The 14,020-nt window shown below is 47.8% G+C and overlaps 1 protein-coding gene across 1 annotated transcript in view; it reads left to right on the forward strand.

Annotated features, from left to right (window-relative positions):
• LOC115207216 (protein shisa-4) overlaps window positions 1–13,113 on the forward strand; it is a 30,751-nt gene extending 17,638 nt beyond the window's left edge. Inside the window, exons 3-5 of the mRNA XM_029774190.1 lie at window positions 8,597–8,721; window positions 11,650–11,883; window positions 12,810–13,113. Of these exons, the coding sequence (XP_029630050.1) occupies window positions 8,597–8,721; window positions 11,650–11,883; window positions 12,810–13,012 (562 nt within the window). The 3' untranslated portion in view covers window positions 13,013–13,113. The remainder of the gene's footprint in view (window positions 1–8,596; window positions 8,722–11,649; window positions 11,884–12,809) is intronic.
• The last annotated feature ends 907 nt before the right edge of the window (window positions 13,114–14,020 follow it).

Consider the following 14,020-nt stretch of genomic DNA (forward strand, 5'->3'; position numbering starts at 1 on the left):
TTATGATATCCAGTGGAACAACCACTTTACAATAGTGCATCTAAATCTTTTAAGGGGGGGGGGGGTTAGAAGGATTACTTTATCCTATCCCAGGTATTCCTTAAAGAGGTGGGGTTTCAGGTGTCTCCGGAAGGTGGTGATTGACTCCGCTGTCCTGGCGTCATGAGGGAGCTTGTTCCACCATTGGGGTGCCAGAGCAGCGAACAGTTTTGACTGGGCTGAGCGGGAACTGTGCTTCCGCAGAGGTAGGGAGGCGAGCAGGCCAGAGGTGGATGAACGCAGTGCCCTTGTTTGGGTGTAGGGCCTGATCAGAGCCTGAAGGTACGGAGGTGCCGTTCCCCTCACAGCTCCGTAGGCAAGCACCATGGTCTTGTAGCGGATGCGAGCTTCAACTGGAAGCCAGTGGAGAGAGCGGAGGAGCGGGTGACGTGAGAGAACTCGGGAAGGTTGAACACCAGACGGGCTGCGGCGTTCTGGATGAGTTGTAGGGGTTTAATGGCACAGGCAGGGAGCCCAGCCAACAGCGAGTTGCAGTAATCCAGACGGGAGATGACAAGTGCCTGGATTAGGACCTGCACCGCTTCCTGTGTGAGGCAGGGTCGTACTCTGCGAATGTTGTAGAGCAGGAACCTACAGGATCGGGTCACCGCCTTGATGTTAGTGGAGAACGACAGGGTGTTGTCCAGGGTCACGCCAAGGTTCTTAGCACTCTGGGAGGAGGACAAAAATGGAGTTGTCAACCCTGATGGCGAGATCATGGAACGGGCAGTCCTTCCCCGGGAGGAAGAGCAGCTCCGTCTTGCCGAGGTTCAGCTTGAGGTGGTGATCCGTCATCCACACTGATATGTCTGCCAGACATGCAGAGATGCGATTCGCCACCTGGTTATCAGAAGGGGGAAAGGAGAAGATTAATTGTGTGTCGTCTGCATAGCAATGATAGGAGAGACCATGTGAGGATATGACAGAGCCAAGTGACTTGGTGTATAGTGAGAATAGGAGAGGGCCTAGAACAGAGCCCTGGGGGACACCAGTGGTGAGAGCACGTGGTGCGGAGACAGATTCTCACCACGCCAACTGGTAGGAGCGACCTGTCAGGTAGGACGCAATCCAAGCGTGGGCCGCGCCGGAGATGCCCAACTCGGAGAGGGTGGAGAGGAGGATCTGATGGTTCACAGTATCAAAGGCAGCAGATGGGTCTAGAAGGATGAGAGCAGAGGAGAGAGAGTTAGCTTTAGCAGTGCGGAGAGCCTCCGTGACACAGAGAAGAGCAGTCTCAGTTGAATGACCAGTCTTGAAACCTGACTGATTTGGATCAAGAAGGTCATTCTGAGAGAGATAGCAGGAGAGCTGGCCAAGGACGGCACTTTCAAGAGTTTGAGAGAAAAGAAAGAAGGGATACTGGTCTGTAGTTGTTGACATCGGAGGGATCGAGTGTAGGTTTTTTCAGAAGGGGTGCAACTCTCGCTCTCTTGAAGACGGAAGAAACGTAGCCAGCGGTCAAGGATGAGTTGATAAGCGAGGTGAGGTTAGGGAGAAGGTCTCCGGAAATGGTCTGGAGAAGAGAGGAGGGGATAGGGTCAAGCGGGCAGGTTGTTGGGCGGCCAGCCGTCACAAGACGCAAGATTTCATCTGGAGAGAGAGGGGAGAAAGAGGTCAAAGCACAGGGTAGGGCAGTGTGAGCAGGACCAGCGGTGTCGTTTGACTTAGCAAACGAGGATCGGATGTCGTCGACCTTCTCTGCAGATCCTCTCAAGCTCTGTCAGATTGGATGGGGAGTGTTGCTGCATAGCTATTTTCAGATCTCCCCTGAGATGTTAGATCGGGTTCAAGTCCGGGCTCTGGCTGGGCCACTCAAGGACATTCAGAGGCTTGACCCGAAGCCACTCCTGCGTTGTCTTGGCTGTGTGCTTAGGGTCGTTGTCCTGTTGGAAGGTGAACCTTCACCCCCAGTCTGAGGTCCTGTGCGCTCTGGGGCAGGTTTTCATCAAGGATCTCTCTACTTTGCTCCGTTCATCTTTCCCTCGATCCTGACTAGTCTCCCAGTCCCTGCCACTGAAAAACATCCCCACAGCATGATGCTGCCACCACATTACTTCACCAGAGACTCGTGCCCAGCTTTGATGCACCTGTACTGACCTCGCCTTCTGGATGATAGCGGGGTGAACAGGCAGTGGCTCAGGTGGTTGTTGTCCTTGATGATCTTTTTGGCTTCCTGTGACATCGGGTGCTGTAGGTGTCCTGGAGGGAAGGCAGGCAGTTTTGGCCACGGTGATGCATTCTGCAGACCTCACCACCCTCTGGAGAGCCTTGCGGTTGTGGGCGGTGCAGTTGCCATACCAAGCGATTCCAGGCGGCGATACAGCCTGACAGGATGCTCTCAATTGTGCATCTCTAAAAGTTTGAGGGTTTTATTTGACAAGCCAAATTTCTTTAGCCTCTTGAGGTTGAAGAGGCACTGTTGGGCCTTCACCACACTGTCTGTGTGAGTGGACAATTTCAGTTTGTCAGTGATGTGTCAGTGATGTGTACGCAGAGGAACTTTAATTTCCACCTTCTCCACTTCTGTCCCGTCAATGTGCTCCCTCTGCTGTTTCCTGAAGTCCACCATCATCTCCTTTGTTTTGTTGACGTTGAGTGTGAGGTTATTTTCCTGACACCACACTCCGAGGGCCCTCACCACCTCCTTGTAGGCTCTCGTCGTTGTTGGTAATCAAGCCTACTACTGTTGTGTCATCTGCAAACTTGATAATTGAGTTGGAGGCGTGCTTGGCCATGCAGTCATAGGTGAACAGGGAGTACAGGAGTGGGCTGAGCACGCATCCTTGTGGGTCCCCAGTCTTGAGTGTCAGTGAAGTGGAGGTGTTTTTTCCTACCTTCACCACCTGGGGGAGGCCCGTCAAGAAGTCCAGGACCCAGTTGCACAGGGTGGGGTTCAGACCCTGGGTCTCCAACTTAATGATGAGCTTGGAGGGTACTATGGTGTTGAATGCTGAGCTATAATCAATGAACAGCATTCTTACATAGGTATTCCTCTTGTCCAGATTGGATAGGGCAGTGTGCAGTGTGATAGCGATTGCATCATCTGTTGACCTATTGGAGCGGTAAGCAAATTGAAGTGGGTCTAGGGTAACAGGTAAGGTGGAGGTGATCAATTCTATTTGTCACATGCGCCGAATACAGTGAAATGGTTACTTGCAAGCTGTTAATCAACGATGCAGTTTTAAGAAAATACCCCCCAAAAAGTATGACATAAAAATAAATAATTAAAGGGCAGCAGTAAATAACAATAGCGGGGCTATATACAGGGTATATATACGGTACAGAGTCAATGTACAGGGGGCACTGGTGTTGAGGTAATATGTACATGTAGGTAGAGTTGTTAAAGGGACTATGCATAGATAATAGAGAGTAGCATCAGTGTAGAAGGGGGGGGCAATGCAAATAGTCTGGGTAGCCATTTGATTAGATGTTCAGGAGTCTTATGGCTTGAGGGTAGAAGCTGTTTATAAGCCTCTTGGATTTGACTTGGTGCTCCGGTACTGCTTGCCGTGCGGAAGTAGAGAGAACAGTCTATGAATAGGGTGGCTGGAGTCTTTGACAATTTTTAGGGCCTTCGTCTGACACCGCCTGGTATAGAGGTCCTGGATGGCAGGTAGCTTGGCCCCGGTGATTTACTGGGCTGTACGCACTACCCTCTGTAGTGCCTTGCGGTTGGAGGCCGAGCAGTTGCCATACCAGGCAGTGATGCAACCCGTCAGGATGCTCACGATAGTGCAGCTGTAAAACCTTTTGAGGATCTGAGGACCCATGCCAAATCTTTTCAGTCTCCTAAGGGAAAATAGGTTTTGTCGTGCCCTCTTCACGACTGTCTTGGTGTGCTTGGACCATGTTAGTTTGTTGGTGATGTGGACGCCAAGGAACTTGAAGCTTTCAACCTGCTCCACTACAGCCCCATCGATGAGAATGGGGTCGTGCTCGGTCCTCTTTTTCCTGTAGTCCACAATCATCTCGTTTGTCTTGATCACGTTGAGGGAGAGGTTGTTGTCCTGGCACCACACGGTCAGGTCTCTGACCACCTCCCTATAGGCTGTCTCATTGTTGTCGGTGATCAGGCCTACCACTGTTGTGTCGACAGCAAACTTAATGATGGTGTTGGAGTCGTGCCTGGCCATGCAGTCATGAGTGAACAGGGAGTACAGGAGGGGACTGAGCATGCACCCCTGAGGGGCCCCCGTGTTGAGGATCAGCGTGGTGGATGTGTTGTTACCTACCCTTATCACCTGGGGGGCGGCCCGTCAGGAAGTCCAGGATCCAGTTGCAGAGGGAGGTGTTTAGTCCCAGGGTTCTTAGCTTAGTGATGAGCTTTGAGGGCACTATGGTGTTGAACGCTGAGCTGTAGTCAATTAATAGAATTCTCACCGCCTGGTGTCAGAGGAAGGCCCTAAAAATTGTCAAAGACCCCAGCCACCACAGTCATAGACTGTTCTCTCTACTACCTGTAGTCAACGTTGAGCTGTAGTCAATGAATAGCATTCTTATGCATGTGTTCCTTTTTGTCCAAGTGGGAAAGGGCAGTGTGGAGTGCAATAGAGATTGCGTCATCTGTGGATCTGTTGGTGCGGTATGCAAATTGGACTGGGTCTAGCATTTCTGGGATAATGGCGTATCTGAGACATGACCAGCCTTTCAAAGCACTTCATGGCTACAGATGTGAGTGCTACGGGTCAGTAGTCATTAGGCAGGTTACCTTAGTGTTCTTGGGCACAGGGACTATGGTGGTCTGCTTGAAACATGTTGGTATTACAGACTGGGTCAGGGACATATTGAAAATGTCAGTGAAGACACCTGCCAGTTGGTAAGCACATGCCCGGAGCACACATCCTGGTAATCCATCTGGCCCTGCGGCCTTGTGAATGTTGACCTGTTTAAAGGTCTTACTTGCAGAGCGTGATCACACAGTCGTCCGGAACAGCTGATGCTCTCATGCATGTTTCAGTGTTACTTGCCTCAAAGCGAGCATAGAAGTTATTTATCTTGTCTGGTAGGCTTGTGTCACTGGGCAGCTTTTGGCTGTGCTTCCCTTTTGTATTCTGTAATAGTTTGCAAGCCCTGCCACATCCGACGAGTTTCGGAGCCGGTGTAGAACAATTCGATCTTAGTCCTGTATTGACGCTTTGGCTGTTTGATGGTTCGTTGGAGGGCATAGCGGGATTTCTTATAAGCTTCCGGGTAGAGTCCAGCTCCTTGAAGCGGCGGCTCTACCCTTTAGCTCAGTGTGAATGTTGCCTGTAATCCAAGGCTTCTGGTTGGGGTATGTACGTACAGTCACTATGGGGACGACGTCCTCGATGCAGTTATTGATGAAGCCAATGACTGATGTGGTGTACTCCCCAATGCCATCGGAAGAATCCCGGAACATTTTCCAGTTTGTGCTAGCAAAACAGTCCTGTAGTTTAGCATCTGCTTCATCTGACCACTTTTTTTGTTGACCGAGTCACTGGTACTTCCTGCTTAAATTTTTGCTTTTAAACAGGAATCGGAAGGATAGAATTATGATCAGATTTGCCAAATGTAGTGCGAGGGAGAGCTTTGTACGTGTCTCTGTGTGTGGAGTAAAGGTGGTCTAGAATTTGCTTATCGAAATTAAGTAAAACTGATGTAAGTTTTCCTGCATTAAAGTCCCCGGCCACTAGGAGCGCCACCTCTGGGTGACCATTTTCCTGTTTGCTTATGGCAGAATACAGCTCATTGAGTGTGGTTTTAGTGCCAGCATCAGTCTGTGGTGGTATGTAGACAGCTACGAAAAATTTAGTTAAACTCGGTACGTAGTGTGGTCTACAGCTTATCATGAGATACTCTACCTCAGGCGAGCAATAGCTCGAGACTTCCTTAGATATCGTGCACCAGCTGTTGTTTATATATATGCATAGGCCTCCGCTCCGTGTCTTACCAGAAGCTGCTGTTCTATCCTGCCGATGGAGTGTATAACCCGCCATCTGTATGTTATTCATGTCGTCGTTCAGCAACGAATCGGTGAAACATAAGATATTACAGTTTTTAATGTCCCGTTGGTAGGATATACGTGCTTTCAATTCGTCCCATTTATTTTCCAGCGATTGAACGTTAGCTAGCAGGACGGAAGGCAAAGGCAGATTAGCCACTCGTCGCCTGATCCTCACAAGGCACCCTGAGCTTTTTCAGGAATCCCAGTTTCCTTCTCCAGCGAATGCCGGAGATCTGGGCCTGGACGGGTTGTCTGTAGTATATCCCTCCCGTCCGGCTCATTGAAGAAAAACTCTTAGTCTAATTCGAGGTGAGTAATCCAAGTTCTGATGTCCAGAAGCTCTTTTCGGACATAAGAGATGGTAGCAGCAACATTATGTGCAAAACAAGTTACGAACAATGCGAAAAAAACTAACAAAATAGCATGGTTGGTTAGACGGCAGCCATCACTGTTATCCTCAAAGCGGGCAAAGGTGTTTTGCTTGTATGTCAGCAAGACATCAGTGTCCACGACGTGGCTGGTTTTCCTTTTGTAGTCTGTGATTGACTGCAAACCCTGCCACATGCGTCTCGTGTCTGAACCGTTGAATTGCGATGCCACTTTTTCTCGATATTGACATTTTGCCTGTTTGATTGCCTTGCGGAGTGAACAACTACTCCGTTTGTATTCTGCCATATTCCCTGTCTCCTTGCCATGGTTAAATGCAGTGCTTTGTGCTTTCAGTTTTGCGCGAATGCCATCTATCCTGCCATCTATCCACGGTTTCTGGTTAGTATGTTTTAATAGCCACAGTGGGTACAACTTCTCCTATACACTTATTGATGAAATCAGTAATCGTCTCAGTATACACGTCAATATTATTCTCAGAAGGTACCCGGAACATGTCCCAGTCTGCATGATCAAAACTATCTTTAAGCGTGGATTCCGATTGGTCAGATCAGCGTTGAATAGTCCTTAGAATGGGTGCTTCCTGTTTGAGTTTCTGTCTATAGGAAGGGAGGAGCAAAAGGGAGTTGGTCAGATTTGCCAAAAGGAGGGTGGTGGAGGGCCTTGTATGCATTTCGGACGTTGGAGTAGCAGTGGCCGAGTGTTTTAGCAGCGCAAGTGCTACATTCAATTTGCTGATAGAATTTAGTTATCCTTTTCCTCAAATTTGCTTTCTTAAAATCCCCAGCTACAATAAATGCAGCCTCAGGATATATGGTTTCCAGTTTGCATAAAGTCCAGTGAAGTTCCTTGAGGGCTGTCTTGGTATCGGTTTGAGGGGGATATACACGGCTGTGACAACCAAAAGAGAATTCTCTTGGGAGATAATGCGGTCGGCATTAGGTTGTGAGGAATTCTAGGTCAGGTGAACAAAAGGACTTGAGTTCCTGTATGTTGTTACAATTACACCATGAGTCGTTAATCATGAAACATACACCCCCGCCCTTCTTCCTGGAGAGATGTTTATTCCTGTCGGTGAGATGTACTGAGAATCCAGGTGGCTATACCGACTCCGACAGAGTATCCCGATTGAGCCATCTTTCCTTGAAACAGAATATGTTACAATCCCTGATGTCTCTCTGGAAAGCAACCCTTGCTCTGGTCTCTTCAACTTTTGTTATCTATGGACTGGACATTAGCGAGAAATATACTCGGAAGCGGTGGGTGGTGTGCGCGCCTCTGACTAGAAGACTGCTCCGGCTCCCTTTTCTCTGGCGGCGTCGTTTTGGGTCGGCCTCTGGAATCAGTTCAAATGCCCTGGGTGGTGCGGACAACGGATCCGCTTCGGGAAAGTCGTATTCCTGGTCGTTGTGCTGGTAAGTTGACGCTGCTCTGATATCCAATAGTTCTACCCGGCTGTATGTAATAACACTTAAGATTTTCTGGACTAACAATAAAATAAATAATTCATTAAAAAAAAAAATACTATAAAGTTTCCTAAGGGCTAGAAGCGAGGCAGCCCTCTGTCTGCGCCATTTTCCACTTCCCTGACCAAGGCCCTTCTTCCCCGATTGTTCAGTTTGGCCAGGCGGCCAGCTCTGGGAAAAGTCTTGGTGGTACCGAACTTCTTCCATTTAAGAATGATGGAGGCCACTGTGTTCTTGGGGACCTTCAATGCTGCAGACAGTTTTTGGTATCCTTCCCCAGATTTGTGTCTCGGGGGACTACGGATAATTCCTTTGACCTCATGGCTTGTTTTTTTTCTCTGACCTGCACTGTCATCTGTGGGACCTTTTATATAGACAGGTGTGTGCCTTTCCAAATCATGTCCAATCAATTGAATTTACTACAGGTAGACTCCAATCATGTTGTAGAAACATCTCTAGGATGATCAATGGAAACAGGATGCACCTGAGCTCAATTTCGAGTCTCATAGTAAAAGGTCTGAATACTTATGTAAATAATAAGTTAACATTTCCAAAAACCTGTTTTTGCTTTGTCATTATGTGGTATTATGTGTAGATATAGGATAAAAAAATAAAAAAAATTAAATACATTTTAGAATAAGGCTGTAACGTAACAAAATGTGGGAAAGGTGAAGGGGTCTGAATACTTTCCGAATGCACTGTATGTTTCACTGACTGATGTTATGTCTCTCTATTCCAGTGGCAATATGAGCACTTTGACCATCTCGTCATTCGTAGTGACAGCTGTCATCTTCACGATCAGTTTAATCTGTTGCTGTGTGTGTCCCTGCTGCTGCTTGTACAAAATGTGTCGGAAGCCCAGACGTAAGTCTCCTTGCACCATCACAACATGAATACTAACATGTTAACTCCCAAGACTGATTTACATGTAAAAAAAAAAAGTATATGCTTTAATTGTTTTTCCTCAAGTGTGTGCACTCCTCTCCACGCCTCCTGTAGTAGTCTGGGGGTCAGTTCAGACTGTAGTATCTCTGTGTAGTCTGGTGGTCAGTTCTGACTGTAGTATCTCTGTGTAGTCTGGGGGTCCGTTCTGACTGTAGTATCTCTGTGTAGTCTGGGGGTCAGTTCTGACTGTAGTATCTCTGTGTAGTCTGGGGGTCAGTTCTGACTGTAGTATCTCTGTGTAGTCTGGGGGTCAGTTCTGACTGTAGTATCTCTGTGTAGTCTGGGGGTCAGTTCTGACTGTAGTATCTCTGTGTAGTCTGGGGGTCAGTTCTGACTGTAGTATCTCTGACCCTGTGTAATCTGGGGGTCCGTTCTGACTGTAGTATCTCTGTGTAGTCTGGGGGTCAGTTCAGACTGTAGTATCTCTGTGTAGTCTGGGGGTCAGTTCAGACTGTAGTATCTCTGTGTAGTCTGGGGGTCAGTTCAGACTGTAGTATCTCTCTGTATTGTGTTTTATAAGTACTTTGTGACTATATAAGCACATCTGCTGATGTAAAAAGGGCTTTATGATTAAATTAGATGTGATTATACAGGAAGTGGTTTGACCACTCCCACTGTGATCCCGGCCAGCAGGGCCTGTGTCCCAAATGGCAACCTATTCCGTTTGTAGTGCACTACCCTGATACAAAAAAAACTAGGGTACTACCCTGATCAAAACTAGGGCACTATATAGGGAATAGTGACATTTGGGACGCACAGCCTAGCCCTCCCTGGAGTGGGCTAGGACGTGAGGGTTGATTTTCAAACAACACCCAATTGTGTAAACTACTTCCTCCTTGCAATGGAACAGAAATCCACTGTCAGTAACCAAACCTTAGTGGAACAAAACATCTCTTCCTCTTTTTGAGTTTCTGGAAAAGATACAACTCAAAATTATGTATGTGTATGTATATGTGTGTATATATATATATATATATATATATTTATATATTATTTTTATTTTTTTTATTCCAAACTCTGTTTGCTCAACATGCAAAAAAAACCCACAGATTTATACACTTCCTGAACATTTCTGATTCATCCGACTGAATGATTCAACAAGACATCACCAGAATGTATTTATGTAACCTTTTCTATTTTGAAATGAACACAAAGATTGGCGTAGGCACATTTGGAAACTGGCAGCGTTGAGTAAGAGTGGAATGTTACCAGGTAGTTTGGCAAAACATTATTTTTAATATATAAATGAACATGCTCTATAAATGTCTAAGTCTGTGGCGTTATGAGACAGATATCCTTCTGAAAACCTATGCTGTTCTGATGGGTTTCTCACCGCTCTTTGTGATCATCAGGCTTTGTTGCTGCTGCCTACATATTACCCCTGTGTACACACACACACACACACACACACACCCTCTCTCTACTGCTAGCTCCTGTCTTTTGAGTATGACATGTATCTGTCAGACAACCCCTCTGCTTCCACCTTCACTCAAATCAAATCAAATGTATTTATAAAGCCCTTCTTACATCAGCTGATATCTCAAAGTGCTGTACAGAAACCCAGCCTAAAACCCCAAACAGCAAGCAATGCAGGTGTAGAAGCACAGTGGCTAGGAAAAACTCCCTAGGAAAAACTCCCCTAGAAAGGCCAAAACCTAGGAAGAAACCTAGAGAGGAACCAGGCTATGAGGGGTGGCTAGGAAAAACTCCCCTAGAAAAGCCAAAACCTAGGAAGAAACCTAGAGAGGAACCAGGCTCTGAGGGGTGGCTAGGAAAAACTCCCCTAGAAAGGCCAAAACCTAGGAAGAAACCTAGAGAGGAACCAGGCTCTGAGGGGTGGCTAGGAAAAACTCCCCTAGAAAGGCCAAAACCTAGGAAGAAACCTAGAGAGGAACCAGGCTCTGAGGGGTGGCTAGGAAAAACTCCCCTAGAAAGGCCAAAACCTAGGAAGAAACCTAGAGAGGAACCAGGCTCTGAGGGGTGGCTAGGAAAAACTCCCCTAGAAAGGCCAAAACCTAGGAAGAAACCTAGAGAGGAACCAGGCTCTGAGGGGTGGCTAGGAAAAACTCCCCTAGAAAGGTCCACTCTATGGTTAACACTAAGGTATTCCAAACACACTGGGAGTCTTCTCATCCCGCCACGCTCGTCTTGACTAGTGAACCGTAAACAAAGGAAACGTGAGCTGTCTGAGGCTGAAGGTCTGTTTTAGTGGTCGTCCAACTAATGGCTGTAATAGCCTGCTCGGCTGAAACGTATTCCTAAACGGTTTTTTGTTCTAATATTTTCCCTTTACTCTCAACTACCTTGAGAGCAACCCAGGTGTTCCTTTTACAGGGGACCCTATACAAGCCCAGCCCTAAATGCATTTCCCTGTATGTGATGTGGTGTATGTCTCGTCCTGACAGAGGTGATGGCCAGCCCCACCAGCCCCACCAGCCCCATTACCCCCACCAGCCCCATTACCTCCACCAGCCCCATTATCCCCACCAGCCCCACCAGCCCCATTACCCCCACCAGCCCCATTATCCCCCAGCAGCCCCATTATCCCCCAGCAGCCCCATTATCCCCCAGCAGCCCCATTACCCCCACCAGCCCCATTATCCCCAACAGCTAAAACAGCCCCATTACCCCCATTATGCCCACCAGCCCCATTATGCCCACCAGCCCCATTACCCCCATTATGCCCACCAGCCCCATTATCCCCACCAGCCCCATTATCCCCAACAGCTAAAACAGCCCCATTATCCCCAACAGCTAAAACAAATAGTAATGCCTGTCAGAATAGGGAACTGTGTGAGGGTTAGTCATTGTATTTCCATTTACCCCTGGTGCATCTCTCCTCCCCAGCGGTGATAGCCACGACCGCCCACACAACGGTGGTGAATACCCATTACCCCCAGCAGCCCGTCCAGCCCTACCAGGGGGCCCCCCAGTACCCTGCCTACCAGACCGTGCCGGTCCAACCTGGGTATGGGGTTCAGCCTCAACCCGGCTATGGAGGTGGCCAGCCCATACCCACAGCACCAGGCTACCAGGGACAGCCTTTCCAGCCAGGACCACCCCCTCCTTACCAAGAGACTGGTAAGTGTCAGGAGAGTCTGTCGTGAGGGGAGAGTCTGTCGTGAGGGGAGAGTCTGTCGTGAGGGGAGAGTCTGTCGTGAGGGGAGAGTCTGCCGTGAGGGGAGAGTCTGCCGTGAGGGGAGAGTCTGCCGTGAGGGGAGAGTCTGCCGTGAGGGGAGAGTCTGCCGTGAGGGGAGAGTCTGCCGTGAGGGGAGAGTCTGCCGTGAGGGGAGAGTGCCGTGAGGATCGTGTTTAGTGGGGCACACTGAAGCAAAACGTTTTACAACAGAAAATGGCATGTTATGATCATGATAGTTTTAAATGTATTACTTAGTTGTGTGGTAATGTATTACTTAGTTGTGTGGTAATGTATTACTTAGTTGTGTGGTAATGTATTACTTAGTTGTGTGGTAATGTATTACTTAGTTGTGTGGTAATGTATTACTTAGTTGTGTGGTAATGTATTACTTAGTTGTGTGGTAATGTATTACTTAGTTGTGTGGTAATGTATTACTTAGTTGTGTGGTTATGTATTACTTAGTTGTGTGGTAATGTATTACTTAGTTGTGTGGTAGTGTATTACTTAGTTGTGTGGTAATGTATTACTTAGTTGTGTGGTAATGTATTACTTAGTTGTGTGGTAATGTATAACTTAGTTGTGTGGTAATGTATTACTTAGTTGTGTGGTAATGTATTACTTAGTTGTGTGGTAATGTATTACTTAGTTGAAAACAAACAGAGGAGATGGAATGTGAAGCTTATTTGTAAGTGAAAAGAGGAGGAGCCCGACGCTTCCTGCCAAGGAGGAGGAGCCCGACGCTTCCTGCCAAGGAGGAGGAGCCCGACGCTTCCTGCCAAGGAGGAGCCGTCTGGTCTGGTGTGTTCTCAGTGTCTCTGGTGTGGTGTGTTTTTAATGTCCTTTCTCTCTCTCTCTCTCTCTCTACAAGGTCCAGCCTATCCTCCTGCTGTCCCAGTGTCTTATAGTCAGGCTGGGTTCAGTCCAGGACAGCTATCTTACCCCCTCCAGGCTCCAGCCCAGCCTCAGCCAGGCTATCCCTGTGCCCCTCCCGCCCAGCCCGACTTCCTCTCTGCCCAGCCTGCCTACAACCCTGCCTTCATGGAGACCCAGCCTCCCAAGACTGGCAACTGAAGAAGCTCCTCTCCCATTCTCCATCCACCCGCTCTCGTGGGACGGACAGACAGACAGACGGACGGACGGACGGACGGACAGACAGACAGGTGGGATAGAAACAGAGACGGACAGACGGACAGACGGACAGACTGGTGGGATAGAAACTGACAGACAGATGGACAGACGGACGGACGGACGGACTGGTGGGATAGAGACTGACTGACTGACTGACTGACTGGTGGGATAGAAACTGACTGACTGACTGACTGGTGGGATAGAAACTGACTGACTGACTGACTGGAGCCATACATCGTCATGATCCGGACAATTCCCTAAGCTGTTCTCACCTTATCAATATGACTCCAACCTGTTCTCACCTTATCAATATGACTCCAACCTGTTCTCACACCTGGGATTGAACTGAACTATGTTGGTATCTCAAATTGCACCCTATACGGTGCACTTCCCTGGTCAAAAAAGTAGTGCACTACATAGAAAATAGGGTGCAATTTGGGACGTATCCTGTGTGTTCACTTTGTTTTAGGGCCAGCAGTTTTTCTGGTTGCCTCGTAACCTGGCCAGGAGACTTTGGTCCAGGGTATATTTAGGGCCTGGTCAAGCCTTGGTTTTCATCTCAAATGGTACCATATTCCCTATATAGTGCACTACTTTTAACCAGGACCAATGGTCTTGGCTGTGGTCTAAAGTGGTGCACTATATAGGGAATATGGTGCCACTTGGGAATAACTCTGGGCCCCTATGTTAAGGGTAATGTCTCATGTTGTTGGTGTTCTCGTTAGAGTATGTTCATTACAAACCACACGGAGGAAAACTACCTTGGTTTCTGTTGCAAAACGTTTTTCTGATGAACCACAACCCAGAATAAAATTAAACCTCTGTCATTTCCATCAAGATACTTTTTTTTAATTTACCAGCGCCTTATTTACCAGAGTAATCATGTTAAAAACTGTTTCATAGACCGTAATTGCTTATTTTTTGTAACCTAATGGTGAAAGTACAGCGATA

Source organism: Salmo trutta, chromosome 14 (assembly GCF_901001165.1).
Source record: "Salmo trutta chromosome 14, fSalTru1.1, whole genome shotgun sequence".
NCBI lineage: Eukaryota > Metazoa > Chordata > Actinopteri > Salmoniformes > Salmonidae > Salmo > Salmo trutta.